The sequence below is a fragment of the Epinephelus fuscoguttatus genome, linkage group LG23 (assembly GCF_011397635.1).
Source record: "Epinephelus fuscoguttatus linkage group LG23, E.fuscoguttatus.final_Chr_v1".
Lineage (NCBI taxonomy): Eukaryota > Metazoa > Chordata > Actinopteri > Perciformes > Serranidae > Epinephelus > Epinephelus fuscoguttatus.
The window spans coordinates 5,052,064-5,069,149 of record NC_064774.1 but is presented as its reverse complement, the minus strand read 5'-3'; the positions used below and the strand labels follow the sequence as shown (position 1 = coordinate 5,069,149).

General features: G+C 43.2%; 2 protein-coding genes across 8 annotated transcripts in view; both read right to left on the bottom strand.

Moving 5' to 3' along the window:
* Positions 1–17,086, bottom strand: part of LOC125883778 (Fc receptor-like protein 5) — a 40,665-nt gene that overhangs the window by 23,441 nt on the left and 138 nt on the right. For 2 of the 7 annotated variants that reach the window (XM_049568337.1, XM_049568336.1), the window contains exon 2: positions 16,778–16,813. The exons of 3 other annotated variants lie outside the window; for them this stretch is intronic. In XM_049568337.1, coding sequence (XP_049424294.1) covers positions 16,778–16,813 — 36 coding nt within the window. Of the gene's footprint in view, positions 1–13,544; positions 13,776–13,850; positions 14,094–14,172; positions 14,434–16,777; positions 16,814–17,086 lie in introns of all 7 variants that reach the window. 2 more of the 7 variants (XM_049568335.1, XM_049568345.1) reach the window with 2 other exon arrangements.
* LOC125883803 (hepatitis A virus cellular receptor 2 homolog) lies at positions 601–4,099 on the bottom strand. Its single transcript, XM_049568385.1, has 3 exons — positions 3,946–4,099; positions 1,944–2,291; positions 601–1,794 (listed from the first exon to the last, which is right to left on the bottom strand). Exons 1-3 carry the CDS (start codon positions 3,992–3,994, stop codon positions 1,574–1,576), a joined length of 618 nt encoding a protein of 205 aa, XP_049424342.1. The 5' UTR covers positions 3,995–4,099; the 3' UTR covers positions 601–1,573.

The window sequence follows — 17,086 nt, the reverse complement described above, 5'->3', positions numbered from 1 at the left end:
TATGATGGCTGGACATTCCCATGGTGTTTATACTTGCGTATAATTGTTTGAACAGATGAACGTGGCACCTTCAGACATCTGGAAATTGCACCCAAGGATGAACCAGACTTGTGCACGTCCACAATTCTCTTCCTGATGTCTTGGCTGATTTCTTTTGATTTTCCCATGATGTTACACAAAGAAGCAGTGTGTTTCAGGTGTGCCTTAAAATTCATCCACAGGTGTGCCTCTAATTAACCCACATGTTGTCAATAAACCTATCAGAGGCTTCCAAAGACATGACATCATCATGTGGGCTTTCCCAAATTGTTTAAAGGCATACTAATCTTAGTGTATGTAAACTTCTGACTCTCAAGAAAGTAATAAAAAATTGTCTAAAAAATGATCTGTCTCATTATTCTGGTATTTAGCAAATAGAAATAATTTTGGTAATCCTAATTGACCAAAAACAGGAAAAGTTTAGTCTGATTTAATGTTAGACGGTGAGAAAAAAAAGGTTATGTGCCTTTTTATATAGTGTATGTAAACTTCTGGTTTCAACTGTATATATATATTATTTATAAACAAAAAACATAAAGTGAAGTATTAACAGCAACAAGCTGAAGTAAAATGTCTTTATATTCACAGGAGAAATAAAACAACAGGATTCAGCCAAAATGAAAATTTAAGTTAAATTAAGTTTGTACAAATCAAATAATTTAAGTGGGAGACATGATTGTTTTCTGCTCTTGATGTTTTGTTTTTAATTTGCAGAACTTTTACTGGAGTAAAATATTCCAGTCTTTCCATCCCTGGTTAAGGATGAACATTTGAATCACATTCAGTCTGGCCCTCCACTGGGACCAGTTTGCTATGGGAGACCCTACCAGGAGCTCAGAGCTCCAGACAACACAGCTCCCAGGATCAACAGGTACACAAACCCTCCACCACCATAAGGTAGTGATTCATGGAGGGAGAATTATTTACTCCAGTTAAAGGTCTCTAACATTTAACAGCTGACCCGTTTGTCTGTCCTGAGATCAGCACTAAGGATTACAGGGACAGGACTTTCTCTGTCGGGGCCCCAAATCTGGATTTCTCTTCCTCCCACCGTCTGATTCTCCTCCATCACTGAGATTTTCAAGAGTTGTGTTAAAACACACTTGTACTCTATCAGTGTGACTGTGTGTGTTGTGTGACTGGCACTCTGTGGTGACAGGAGAAGAACACGGTACTATAGGTGTGGTAACAGCAGAAGTGATATGATGTCGTCATTACTGATATTATCACACACAGGTTTGTGTTTCTCTCTTCTTCTTTGCTTCTGTTGTTTCTGTGTGTGTGTGTGCTGCAGGAGCACTTTGGATCAACTCTGTTTGTGTGTTGAGTGCTACACAAACAAAGTTGACTTGACAACAAACAAACAAACAAACAGGATGAAGCAAAGATGCACACACACTGCACATGATGAGGCGGGGAGTCATGGAGCAGAGACGTGATTGGTTGAAACAGACCATCATGATGAAGAGTCACAGACAGCAGAGGGACTCATGAGCTCACACACTCAGACAGAAAGAAAAGTGTCTGTGATATTTTAGATGAGTGGATCTTTACTCCCTTTAAGAGAGGACTGCTCTGATCTTTGGTCATTGTGGCTCTTATATCTCCAGACAGCATAAGACACTCCAGCAGCTACAGAAAGCACTGCAGCAACACCAACTCCTACTACCACTCCAATGTATCCACGAGAGGAGGTTGCATTTGTGGGGTGTTCACTCGTTTTGTTTCCACCCATGGAGTGTTCCTTCTCTGCACCTGCAGATAGAAATAAATCAGAGTCAGTAAATGTGTGATTAGTTGAACAGCCTTCATTTGTCTTGTGTATTTCTGATGTTTGACTCTCAGGAATAAACTGCAGCTCCAACCTGATACACAGACACACACACTGAGCTCCACACACTCACCTCTAACCTCCAGGTGGATGACTGTGATTGGATCAGTCTTAATGATGGCTCTCTTTCTGCGTCTTGATCCACCTGTTGCGACTCGACACTCGTATGTTCCAGCATCGCTGCTGGTCACATTCTTCAGAGTTAAAGACACGTCTCCGTCCTTCAGCTCTCTGTCCACCAGCTCCACCCTGCCTGTAAAGGATGGATGCTGTTCCCTTGGGTCTGAGTGTCCGTCTCTGTAAAAGAGGACGTACTGTGGCTCCAGGTCAGGTCTGGTCCACTCTACAGCTCTGATGAAGACATTACCAGCCTCACATGGCAGAGTGGCGTCATCTCCAGGGTGCACTGTCACATGTTGGTCTGAAAAACAAAAACAAACAACAATAAAGATCCAGAGTGAAAAAGACTCCACAGTGTAAACAGAAGGCCTCGTCACACACCAGAGGTGTAATAAGAGTCTGCACGCTGTTTCAGTTGTGACTCATTGTTCTGTAGTGAAGATCCACAGTGCTCACATGAGGCAGGAGAACGTTTAACAGCTGAACTGAGAATACAAAACAGAAAACAAAGCTGCAGGTCAAGTCCTTCAAAATGACCTCTTTCAGTCCACGACTGACTCCATGTCCTGTTTCTGTATCTCCTCACTGTACTACTGTTATTATACACGTCAGTACTGCAGAACAGGATCACACACTGACCTGCCTCACACACACTGACCTGCCTCACACACACACTGACCTGCCTCACACTGACCTGCCTCACACACACTGACCTGCCTCACACACACTGACCTGCCTCACACTGACCTGCCTCACACACACTGACCTGCCTCACACACACTGACCTGCCTCACACTGACCTGCCTCACACACACTGACCTGCCTCACACACACACTGACCTGCCTCACACTGACCTGCCTCACACACACTGACCTGCCTCACACACACTGACCTGCCTCACACACACACTGACCTGCCTCACACACACTGACCTGCCTCACACTGACCTGCCTCACACACACTGACCTGCCTCACACACACTGACCTGCCTCACACACACACTGACCTGCCTCACACACACTGACCTGCCTCACACACACTGACCTGCCTCACACTGACCTGCCTCACACACACTGACCTGCCTCACACACACTGACCTGCCTCACACTGACCTGCCTCACACACACTGACCTGCCTCACACACACTGACCTGCCTCACACTGACCTGCCTCACACTGACCTGCCTCACACACACTGACCTGCCTCACACACACTGACCTGCCTCACACACACTGACCTGCCTCACACACACTGACCTGCCTCACACACACACTGACCTGCCTCACACACACTGACCTGCCTCACACACACTGACCTGCCTCACACACACTGACCTGCCTCACACTGACCTGCCTCACACTGACCTGCCTCACACACACTGACCTGCCTCACATATATCAACACATGTCATATCAACACTAAATATTAATATGTGTCTCAGTGGCTCTAACACACAGGTGGCTGTTTGAGGTTCTACACATGCTCAAAGTCGGTGATATTAACGAGGGTCTCCTGCACCAGGAGGTTCCTACAGTCACTGAGCCAAACTTTAGGAGTCACACTCTAATCCCCACACTGCCACACTATATAGTACGTCAGTAGTTCAGTGAGAGCAGGAACAACCTTGTGAATAAAACCAAACAATATTCCTCCTCATATTTTCTGCACCACTAACGGACTGTATTCCCCATGGTTGTATGACTCTGCCCACCAGCACAGTTTCAAGATTAGAGTCACCATCTGACCAGTGTCTCCCCTTCTGTTCCTGAGATATGACGTTAAAACATGACAAACAGTTGTTCCTACAAAATCTAGTCTCATTATCAAAACACCTGAAACTTTAACCCTTTTCTCTGTGTTTTAGATCCATTAACAGTCATTATAACAACACTGGTCAGAAGTTACAGCTGCATGAATAAATATAAATAAATAAATAAATAAATATCATATTTACCTGAAGCTGCAGCACACAGAGGGAGCAACAGGAGCAGGAACGCTGTCATGTTGGCTCACTGTGTAGTAGACTGTAAACTGATTGTTTGGCAGTCCAGTATCTTTGCAGCTTGAGTGGGTGGAGCTCGTGTAAATCACAGACTGAACCAATCACAGACTGATAAGCACACTTGGTGATGTCAGAGACAGACAGCATGGGGCAGCACAGCAGCTTCACTTTGTCCCACAGAGGATCAGTTTCACTGTGAGGGTCTGAACTCACAGGAAATACAAACAGGAAGTTCACAGTAAAATCCACAGTGGATTATAAAACAGTGGGCTGTAACAACTCTCCTACACAGGAGCAACAAACACACTTTGACGCTTTGCCTCTTTTGGTTGTTATTTGTAAGCTTGACCACAGAAGAAGAGAGACAGCAGCTCCACTGAACGTCACACACAAACATTTAAACTGATCAGATTCATTAAGATGAAACAGTTTGACGTGTTTCAGATCTGCTGATGATCAAACTTCACAGGTCGCGTGATTTGATCTGAATGTCAAACATGTTACGACACATTCAGGATCCTCTGTGTAAACACACACATCCAAGTTACACTGTGTTTCAACCACAAGACAAATATTTAAAACGACACACCCAGTCAGACACAGCTGCATGGAGTCTTCATCATGATGAAGAGACTAATCTGATCTGAGAGCTGATTCAAACTGTGTTTAGTGAGGATGAGGAGGACACTGAATGATGAAGGGGTTAACTGCATGATTTTAGGATGAAGTCTGTGAACACACACACACACACACACACACACACACACACACACACACACACACACAGAGCTTGCTGTCTGTAAACAAGTCAAAGAAATGTTTGAGGACTAAAGTGTCTAACTGCTCAGTAAAGATGCTGCTGCTGTTACCCATCTCTTCCTGCTTCATGAGTCTGTGTCTCTCATTGTCTTCAACACGCTGGGAAAACTCCTGGAATACAGTGTTGTGTAAGTTTAGTTTCATGTCAGCCATTCCAGAGAAATGAGGACACGTCCTCAGTCTGTTGGTTGGGTGTAACTTGGCTCACAGCCAGCGAGAGCTCGTTAAACTAAACTAAAATGGAGACCCACAGTGTGTGTCTGTGTTACAGTAAACACACAGTCAGAGTTCAACTCTGCTGCTCAGCTCAGAGCTCATATTCAGCACTCAAACAACAACAACTTTAGGAAAGGACAGGAGATTTATGATGTGTCACAGTCTGTCTTTGTCCTGCCAGGAAATGAATCTCCAGGAGAGTAAAAGTACCCACTCCTAAGTGCGCCTCTGCCAGTTTGGGTCTGACTGACTGTATACATGCAGGAGGACTTCATTCACATCATAAAGACTGTGTTGTTCCACCCCTTGTAAATACGGGGTTCTGCAGCACTGACCTCCCCCTGCCCTCAGCTGGAGATGTATATAGCTGCAGACACATTTTGTTTGTAGTGTACACAACACACCGCTAAAAACCATCCCGACTACTAGTACAAGACAAAGCCACCAGCCCAACAGCTACACAAATGTAGCAATGATCCACTTTATAAGTCAAAATACATGAAGACATGATTCACTTTATGAAGGATAACGAGATGAGATGTAATCCTTCCCATTATTCTTACCCTCACCTTAACCACCTCTCTTTTAACGTAATATTTCATCGCTTGCTAATCACCAGCTTAGCTTAGTGTAGGGATGGGGAGGCGGGTCATGTAGCTGCTCCTGCTGCAGTTATACCCACCTGCTTGGCTGTCAAGTTCATACAGACATTGGCCGCGTTTCCCACTTAAGAGCGATCTTAGGACTTAAGAGCGCAGTTAAGAACGTGTTTGGTAGGAAGGGTCGCTAAGAAAGGAGTGTTTCCCAGATGCCTTCTTAATGCGCTTCTTAGGATCGCTCTCAACAGGAGCTAACCACTTATGGGGTGCCGTTTGTAAAGTGTCTCACGCTGAAAATAACATCAACATTTTGCCACATTTAGCTTCAAACAATGTTTAAAAAAGTATTGTGATTTTTTTAACGTCACCTTTTACCACATTTACAGCAATATTTGTTAACTTAGAAATATATTAAATAGTTAAATCTAAATATTAAATGTGGCACCTAAATGTTAAATGTTAAATGTTAAATCTAAATATTAAATCTAAATCTAAATGTTAAATCTAAATGCTAAATATAAATATAAATGTTAAATCTAAATATTAAATCTAAATCTAAATGTTAAATCTAAATGTTCTGGGGGAAACTGAATATTTAGCTAATATGCAAATTCACACTGCCGGTCACCGGAAGTACCAAAATAAAAGCTGGAGATGGTCAGACTGTTTATAGAATCAAATAACGAATTAAAACCAACTTATCGGGGGAAATGGACACTTGAACATACATTAGCGTGATAATAACTACCTAAAATAACAAGAAACGTGTTTGGAGAAATTTTATTTGACGTGTACTTTGAGTTGTCAGTGTCCCTTCGGAGGGATTAACAACCTAAGCTAAGCTAACAGCCGTCAGTTCTTAGCCCCGTTAGCAGTGTCTGTAATGACTCATTAACTCTTAAACGGTCCGTGAAAAAATTATTTTTTTCCAGCGGATGTCTTAGTTACAACATGATTGAGCTAGCAAAGCAGTTTTGTGTTGCGATGTGTGGTATTTATTCAGTTTTGGGAAATCACGATGTCTAGAAAGCACCAGTGGCTGCAGCAGCAGCAAAGCTAACAGGACGTCATCTGTTAAATGTCTCCCATTGTCGGATACGACATTAAACTACTCCAGTTAGCTCAATCATGTTGAAACTAAGACATCCGCTGGAAAAATATTTTCTTCACGGACCGTTTAGAGTTAGTGAGTCATTACAGACACCGCTAACGGGGCTAACAGCTAACAGTTAGCCTCGCTAATCTACGATAACCATGTTATTAATTTCAGACCGTGATAGTAATGTTTGTTCAGTCATAGTGTTTATAGGCTTTACAAACACCAGATTAGTCTAAACGGTGATACAGTGACGTGAAAAATGTGAGATGTGCATATATATATGTAGCTAAACTCCGCTGGTTTTCTACCCGGAAGTATTTGTCAACAACAAGGTGATTCCCTCAGAAGGGACACTAACAACTCAAAGTACACATCAAATAAAATTTCTCCAAACACGTTTCTTGTTATTTTAGGTAGTTATTATCACGCTAATGTATGTTCAAGTGTCCATTTCCCCCGATAAGATGGTTTTAATTCGTTATTTGATTCTATAAACAGTCTGACCATCTCCAGCTTTTATTTTGGTACTTCCGGTGACCGGCAGTGTGAATTTGCATATTAGCTAAATATTTAGTTTCACCCAAAACATTTAGATTTAACATTTAGATTTAGATTTAGATTTAATATTTAGATTTAACATTTATATTTATATTTATATTTATATTTAGCATTTAGATTTAACATTTAGATTTAGATTTAGATTTAGATTTAATATTTAGATTTAGATTTAGCATTTAGATTTAGATTTAATATTTAGATTTAGATTTAGCATTTAGATTTAGATTTAATATTTAGATTTAACATTTAACATTTAGGTGCCACATTTAATATTTAGATTTAACTATTTAATATATTTCTAAGTTAACAAATATTGCTGTAAATGTGGTAAAAGGTGACGTTAAAACAATCACAATACTTTTTTAAACATTGTTTGAAGCTAAATGTGGCAAAATGTTGATGTTATTTTCAGCGTGAGACACTTTACAAACGGCACCCCATACTAATTCCCTGCTGCACGTGTGTAATTACAGATAACAGGTGTATCCAAGTAGCAATTACATCCGTTTACGCAGATACACAATGACCTGTGGGTATAGGTGCACACATTAAGACAGAATGTCAGAAGCAGGGCGCAAGCGGGCCAAGCGGTCACCTGCATTCACCCCAGAGGAGATGACCATCCTGGTGGATGAAGTATGGCAGCAGCGGGACACACTCTTCGGCGGAACAAAAGGGAAAAAAATTTAGTGGCCAAGAACCGCATTTGGCACGCCATCGCTGAAAAAATGGCTGCCTCCAGCTCCTGCGGCCTGTGAGACTGGGTGGCGGTGAGAAAGAAGTGGCAGGAGTTTTAGAGCCGAACGAAAAAGAGGACTGTAAGTGCCAGGCGAGAGAGCCAGGGCACAGGTGGTGGTGAACCTGGCGACCCTCTTCTCGCCCCTGACGAGGAGAGGGTCATGTCAATAACTGGCAAGACCGCCTCTGAGGGCACTGAGGGGGGGATAGATGTCAGTGACAGTGACTCGGGTGAGGATGAGCCATAATCGGCAGCGGGGCCAGAGCAGTTCAACCAACCTCCCTGCCCCTCAGCATCAGCCTGCCCGATGAAGACGTCCCCTGCACACTCTCAAGCTCAAGGCCTGTCCCCGTGCGCCAACCCACACCAGCAAGGCCCAGCGTCTGCATGCTGGGTGGCCTCACCCGGCGGCCCTCTATTATCACCTGCACCTGCACAACCTCCCTTCATTGCAGCTGATGCAGAACCCATGTGACGGGAGCGGTCCCACCGCTTTAGGCTATCTTATGTTTGAATAAACTTGGTTTCCTTTTCAACCATGTGTTGTGTGAATCATTGCACATTGTAAAGTAAGGGTGTCAAATCTACACACAGATGGTCCCACTCATGTCCATGCTCATGACACATGTAAAGTGAACACTTTTGCACTTGACTGAACACACTGCAGATGTTTTACATTATAAAAAATAAACCTCACTGCCTCTGTGCACTGCTCCTATCGGACTCAGACTTTGCTTTTGGGCACTTAATCATGATGTTTTCTTCTAACTAGATCTTGCTTTGTTGTATTAACACTCAGATGTACGTCGCTTTGGATAAAAGCGTCTGCTAAATTAAGTTGTAACATTGTAAAGTGTGCGTAATGTGCGCCTCAAGCATGACGCACGTGCCTCTTCCAGCCTGATGTGCACAGCACATACAGGAACACACTTGTTATTCCTTATACTTATTTTTCTAATCATTATTTTTCTTCCGCCAGATTTCGGTGCGTAACTTGTGCCACAGCTCTGAGCACACAGGGTCTTCATAAAACATAGATTCAAGATTCAATATGCACAGTAGGGACAAACGTTTCCCTGCAGGATGAAATTTGTCATTTTCTGTCACCAGTTAATGCTAAACAATATAAATCTGAAGTTTGAAACAGATCAAAATATATACGCTGCGCACTGTTTTAATGTTTGCTTAGTGTAATATTAATGTGCCTGCCGCGGCTGGATCTGTGAGCGTTTGGTCGCTAAGAAGACTGTTAAGAGTGGGTCAGCTCGATCCCACAACTCCTTCTTAGTGAAAGATCTTCTTAAGCTAAGGGCGATCTTCACGGGAGGCGTAAGAGCGTTCTTAAGAAGCTCTTAGCGCTAGGAGCCATCTGGGAAACGTGGCCATTGTTTTGTTGTTCCAGCCTCCATTCCAAGACAGAGGTGAAACAACTCTGCCCCCCCCATTCCATGATCGTACCTTTTATACAGAAAAGCTAGACAGCATTATGGCACGATATTCCTGCCCTGAACAGTGTAAAAGGGGCTGATGACAGTCCCTTCACTTGTTGTTCTGTTCAGTGTTCTGAGGAGTCACACTTTGGTGTCACTTCTACACAAGTTATTGGGGTGACACAGCAAATCACACTATAACCCATCATATCTTTGTAATTTCACCTTATGTCATGTAATGTATGTATGTATGATTGTATGTATGTATGCACTTAGGTATGCACTTTATGATTGTATGTCTGTATGGAGTATGTGGGTATGGACTTTAGGTATGCACTTTACGACCGCACTTTATGTCTTTATGTCTGCACTGTCAGCACTTGTGTTTCTTGTTTATGTTATGTGTTATGTCCTAGGTAGCAGCCTGTGTATGTCCAACACAAATTTCCTTCGGGACTAAATAAATGAATCTTGAATCTTGAATCTTGAAATACGTAGAGTAAAACTCACATTATATGATGTTGACTGACGGTTTTTATGCCTCCATGCTGGCACTAGCTGTGATAGGAGGAATTATGTTTTCGGGTTGTCCGTCCATCCATCCGTACATCTGTACGCCCATCTGTACGCCCATCTGTCCCACCCTTGTGAACTTGGTATGTCAAGAACAGCTCAAGGGAATTTCTTTATATTTGGCACAAACGTCCACTTGGACTGAAGAATAAACTGCTGTACTGAGTTTTTCCATGGAAAGAGCTCCCTTCTTGTGTCATCTACCTTGGTTCAGGTGCTGGTTCTGTCAAGAGAAGTATTCAATTGCCTGCTCTGGCCACCAGGGGGCGAGTTTCTGATGCCCCAATATCCAGATTTGTTCTAAATATATTTGTCAACACATCTGCCAAATTTGGTGCTTTTATCACAAAAATGAACGATTCTATAGCTGTGCCGCCCCACTATCAGAGAAGATTTACTCATTTAACTTTTTTATAGCTTCCTAAGGCTTCACAGAGGTGGTGTATATGTAGGCTACAGTTTTGTTGGATGCCAGCACATGAGGAGCTGAGAGGGAATGAATGCGCTGACAATCCAGCGAAAGGTGGCATTACAAAATACAAAAATCAGTTGTAACAAAGATACATAAAGACAGAAGGGAGGAGGTCATAATATACAGAATTGAATAGCACCATGTATGTACTGGGGAAATGGAAGAGTGACAGGTGTGAGATCGGGGCGTAGCCATCATTTCAGAAGTGAGGGGGACAAATTGTTCAGAGGTCTATTGAGTGATTTATCATCCTCTCGCATCCAGTTGCACCTCTCCTTACCGGCTAAAGACCCACATAGCCACAGTACAGCACCAGGGGACCGACTCTAGTTCTTTAAAATTATATACTATCAAAGTCTAAAGTTTTAGCTGCCAAACTCTAGTTGAGTTGACACAGAATGACCCTCGAGCAGCTACAGGGTCAGTAGCCAGATAGCTAAGTGCCAAATGACGACACTGAACATGAAAAATTCAGTAAAACACCATTTCTGTTAGCAAGTTATTAGCACACAAAATGGAATGGAAGTGACAAGGTAGCGGGGTAATAAGCCACATCATTTGATTTAATGGAATGAAGACAGAAAGTGACACAACACTAAACATATCAACATCGAGATGTTTTTCACATTTTAGTCAAATATGACAACACACATGTGCAAAATTAAAGTTATTAAAGCTCAAACTGTGTCAGTTCTCTTCAGTTCTGACCTCATTGCTGAGCTACACGAGAAACCAAAGTGAGAAAATCATCTCTCATCAGTCGCTAACACAGCAAAGCCTCTAACGCCATCTACTGGCAAAGTAGAAGACCAACATAGATCTGCTTACCCTTAAGATCAGGTGAGATTTCTACTGTCTTCTGCTTGACACAAAGCTTTTAAGAAATAATGTGGGGATCTTAACATTAAAACAATTAAAACTGCAATCATCAAATCATGTGATTTAATGTGAGGGGTGGTCTTTAGTTGTGACCATCCCGACACACCTGTGCAGTGAAGATGCTGTTTAATCAGCCACACCTGTCAGGTGGATGAATTATCCTGGAAAAAGGCAAGTGCTCATTAACACAGATTTTAATGAATTTGTGACCAGAATTTTACGAATATATAATATAAAGTCTGCGATCATTAATTTGAACCTGCGAGAAATGAGGATAAAACTAAATATACTCTAACAGAACACATCGTCCTCCTCAGTGCACAGACGTGGTCATTTGGTGTCTTTCTGTAAGTTTTTATTGTTTTATCTGTGCTTTTACAGTCATTTATCATCTGTGGGAATGGATGGATTACTTGTTACATTGAGTGGCCGTGTGGTTTCTCTCCTGCAGCTGGTCACTTGTGTTAGTTTCTAATGGCAGAGATGAACGTTGTTGATTGTGATGAAGGATATTTCCACCTGTGTGTATTAGTGAGACTGTAGTTGTCATTTCCCTGAAGTTACTGACTGGACTTGACACTTGGTGTCTGTATCTAAAAGGTGCAGCCAATCCCAGCATGCAGTGGGCTGAGACTCAGGGTCCACCTGGACAGGTCCCCTGTCTCTAACAGGACTGCCACTCACAGACACAGTGTGACAGATGACCTGAGACCTGTGACTCTGTAGAGTGGACAGCTGAGCTCACTGATGTTGAGGAAGTGAATGTGAATGATGGAGGAAACATCAGTGTAGGTGGTGATGAACACCAGCAGGTGGAGCTCAAACACTGAAGCAGACTGAACACAGGAGGACTCTGGGATCACATCTGGTCTCTGATGGTGCAGTCACATCAGATGACATCAGTGTGTGTGTGTGTGTGTGTGTGTGTGTGTGTGTGTGTGTGTGTGTGTGTGTTAGGTGGGGGATAAATACTGATCACTAATGTAATGAAAGTTGTTACGGAGTGACATCAATAACAGACAGTTTGCAGTCACCAGTTCAATATCTGACCAAATGTCTCCCCTTCTGTTCCTGAGATATGACGTTAAAACATGATGATGTCACAGTCAAGCTGACCTTTGACCTTTTGACCTTCATTATTTCATCCTGTTAGACATTTGTGTCAAGTTTTGTCATAATTAGTGAATGAATTCTTCAGTTATGGACAAAAACATGTCACACTGACCTTTGACCTCTGAACACCAAATTCTAATCAGTTCATTCTTGAGTCCAAGTGAATGTTTGTGCCAAATTTTAGACAGTTCCCTGAAGGCCTTCTTGGGGTATTGTATTCATGAAAATAAGATGGACTCAAGGTCACAGTGACCTTTGACCTCTGATGACCAAATTCTGACCAATTCATTCTTGTATCAAAGTGGACGTTTGTGCCAAATCTGAAAATATTCCCTGTTAGAGCCATTTCCAGCAAGCTCTTCTAGTTTGCTATTATTTTTTGAGTCGCTCTAATGCACCACCTGACCTGGCGTCTCGGGAACCTTTGATTAAAGGCAGCTGCTGTCACCTGTTTGTCTGCAGAGACACAAAGATAGGCACAGGATGTCTCACTCTGTTCACCACAACCAAACCACAACAAGCTCCAGGACTTTCCATCTGACTCATCTCCAGAAAACACACACACACACACACACACTATCACAATATTCATCTGCAGGGACCCCAGAGCGCACACACACACACACACACACACACACACACACACACACACACACACACACACACACATCAGGCAGAACTACCAAAACAAACACACCAAACTTTATTGACAATATTCAGAGTGACACAGAATCATCGCACTGATGGAACAGGAAACTCTGTCTCTCCTCTGTTCAGCTCAGAAGTGATGCACCGTGCTGACCGCCGCTATGTCATCACAGTCCTCAGCCAATCTCTGCTCAGCTTGGTTGGATGGTGCCGTTGCCATGGAGACGGGTAGGCCATTTCCTGTCAGAGGGGATAAACAATATTAAAAGAAGAGACAGTGATAAATAACAACAATCAACATCAGATGATGTCACAGAGATGTTGTGCAATACTGATTAACTAATTGATTGATTGATTGATTGATTGATTGATTGATTGATTGATTGATTGATTGGTTGATTGATACCTGTGGGCCGTTGTCGATATAAAGACACCATGATGAAAGTGGAGATGAAGTACGGACAGAACACCACCAGGTAATAGAGCACTGTGAACACAAGGTGGAGGAGGCCTGAGTCAGGGGGCGGGGCTGGAGATGTGGGCGGAGCTACGTCAGAGGTCAGGGCTGCAGATGTGGGCGGGGCTGCAGATGTGGGCAGGGTCAATGTAGGAGGTGGAGCTGTGGTTGTAGGTGTACCTGTAGAGAGAATCCCACCTGGTCAGGTGAATATCTGGATGAATGAACTCCTGAAATCAAAGGTAACCTCCTGACCTGTGACAGTGAGCCAGCTGGGTGGAGACTCTCCATGACCTGTGATGTCACACTTGTAGAGGCCTTCATCAGACCTGGTTACATGGCGGATGGTCATGTGACCTGCAGGCTCAGTCCTGATGAAGGAGCCATCTTTATAGAAAGCAGCTGGGAGGTTGGAGGACGTCTTTGTTTTACAGTGCAGAGTGACATCATGTCCCTCCATCACAGGGAGGACAGGACTCTGCAGGATCACTGATCCACCTCAACACAGAGACAAACTACAGCATTTCATCCATTTACACACAGCTTCATCAACACTGACTCCACAGTCTGATCTTACCAGTGACACTGATGGTGATGCTCTTACTGGTTGCTCCCTCTCTGGACTCACACCAGTAAACTCCACTGTCCCATGGGACTGTCACACTGATGATACAGGACGAACCAGCTGATCTTCCCCATCCAGCTCCGCACTGAGACATCTTCCGTCTGGTTGTGTTCCTCCTCAGAGTCCATCCAGCAGAGCTGTCGTCCTCACAGGTCAGAGAGATAAACTCATCTTCAAACAGCTGAGAGCTGCTGGGACTCACAGTCAGAGAGGCTGCAGGTAACAGATGGTGACATGTATCCGTCTTTAGTTAAACTAAATCATAATTAATATGAAATATTTTATAACCATTGACCGCTGCGTTACCAGCTCAGGGTCTTTGCAGCTTAACTGAATTCTCTGGTGACCTTGAAGGAGATCCTGGACTCTGTCTCTATTATACTATCATTGCATTGTTAAATCCACGTAGCATTGAATTTTTATCATAGAGCAAATAACGTTTCTTTTCAAGAACTTCCGGGTAAAAAACCCTCGTACATAAAATCATTGATGGAAACACAACACCTGAGTGAACCCGTTAACTTTAGCCCGTTAACCCACAAGATGCAATAAACACAAGAAGCTTGTGCTCTAGAGAAAGGATCAGCACTCAGTGAATAACCTCCTAAGCCCTACGATAAGCTATTATGGCAAGGCTTAACTATACAGACCAGTGAGCAGTGATAACTAACATGTCTTTGGGGTCATCGGGTGGGAACCTCCTTTCACCAGTGTTTCGTCTAGTTGGTCCCACGACACCTCCAGGAGGCTAGACAGTGATCTCTGGCGTCCCAGAGACACTCCCCTAATGCCAGGTCTCACTGCTCCCCACACCAACCCAATAACCTCCTTTACCTTACTTACACATGGCTTTCTCAGCCCAAACAGCACTGCCACCTTCAACCAAACCCAGGCTCCGTTCATGCGAGCTCCAGGTAGAGACAGGGCTGATACTACCTTTCCTAGCACATTCACCATACTCTATTTCACACACTACATAGCATAACTACAATATAAGCTAAAGTTAAAGGAGCTAACTGGACTTACAGGATCAGCAAGCACACTCACCTTGCAGCATGGCCTCAAACAAAATGGATTCCAATAGGCCACTCCCACACTTAAATACTTCCTCTTCCTGGATTTCCTCCTGACAGGAAGTGGATCTCTCCACCTGATCTCAAGAAGTTATGTGCCCTGCTTAGTAGTTCCCCCTGCTGGCCCCCAACTGACATTATTCCTCCTCATCCAAATCCACTGGCTAGCTCTGGCTGCTTCATCTGATATTTCCTTCACTGTCTTCCTCAAACTCTGTCCCTGCACTCCGAGTTCCCCCAGGAGCGAGACAGCTGATCTTGCTATGAATCCCCTACACCCCACTTCCACTGGACAAATCCCAGTCTTCCATCCTCGCTGCTCAGCTTCTGCTCCTACGTCTGCATATCTAAGCTTTTTTTCTTTCATATGCTTCTTCCACTGAGTCTTCCCAAGGAACTGTCAGCTCAATGAAATAAACTATCCGTTGACTCACTGACCACAACACTACGTCAGGCCTCTGCCTGGTACAGACTATTTCCTGGGGAACAACAAGCTTTCCCCCTAAATCTACTTGCATTTCCCAACAAAATATCGTCTGACTCTGTGGAAGCAGAGCTCAAACATGATCCAAATGAGTCTGCTCTGCGTTTGAAAGAGAGACTGAATAAGGAAGGGATTTAAAAATAAGTAACCACTGGAACATTCTCACTGACCTTCATGCAGCGTTTTACTGTTTACTAACCTGTTTTCCAGCCCGTTCATTAGGGGTGTGCCATATCAAAGCGTTTATGACAATACCGAATGAGAAAAAATGAAATAAAGAAAAATTCATATTGTGATTTTTGGCAACATTCTGACTTGTTGACATGATGACGTCATACTGTTGCACATGCCAACAAGAAGCTTGGCTGAAAGCAAACTGCTACTGGCTCAGCTTCAGTAGTGTGGAATAAACTGTGGCGTCATGAATGTTTGACTTCTCAGAATCTTTTAGTGACTTAGCGCTCAGAGGGAACTCATTCAGTGGCTCCTCTGGCAGCAGCACAGCGTCTCTCCCTCTCCCCTCTCGCCATGCGCACACAGGAGTCACTGTCGTTAGGTAATTTTGTCAAAAGCCTGTCCTGATTTAAGCTTACATGACGCTCAACAAAAAAATAATTATGTGAATGTGGGATAGTCATCCTATCATGGTGCTGAATGACACAAGTAACAGCAGAAAGGTTGGTTGGTTCCAAAGGTGCTGGACTGAAAGGGTTTGGTGGAGACAAGGATTAAACTACAGCGAGTGTGTTCATGGTAATGAAGGAACACGTCACCCAGTGACACAGGGTGGCTCACTGACTACAGCACAGAGGAGGAGGATATGTTAGGCTGCAGATACACACACTATACGTGTTACGAGAAACATTCATGTTGCTTTGAGTCTGAACCTGAGATTCACTGACAAGAAAAAAATACTCTCAAAAAATTACAAATCTTAAACTTTAAAGTTTCATTTTCCCAGAAAGTGTCAGTCACGATGTGACAGCAGAAGTTTACTGACCTTGGTTTGTTGTGCAGCTCAGCAGTGAGGTCAGACCTGAAGACAAAGAACACTCAGGTTAGTCTGATATGTGTGTGTGTGTATGTGTGTGTGTGTGTGTGTGTACATGTAACAAGACATCTGAGAAAATCAAATTATCTTTAAAAAAAAAAAAAAAGTCTGTTCATGGGTCAAACTCCAAAAAACACAGGATACTACATTTAATGCATTTTACAACTGTTTTGACAGCTGTAACTGACATGATGTTCAGTTAGATCACAGTGTTCTTGTCATTACTGGTAAAATGTAGCTCAGACACATGATACTTAC

Coding starts and splice junctions, on each gene's coding strand:
- LOC125883803 (XM_049568385.1), bottom strand. CDS start 3,994: ATGACAGCGTTCCTGCTCCTGTTGCTCCCTCTGTGTGCTGCAGCTTCA. Junction 2,292..3,945: donor TCTGTGTGCTGCAGCTTCAG/GTAAATATGATA, acceptor TTTGTTTTTCAG/ACCAACATGTGACAGTGCAC. Junction 1,795..1,943: donor CATCCACCTGGAGGTTAGAG/GTGAGTGTGTGG, acceptor TTCTATCTGCAG/GTGCAGAGAAGGAACACTCC.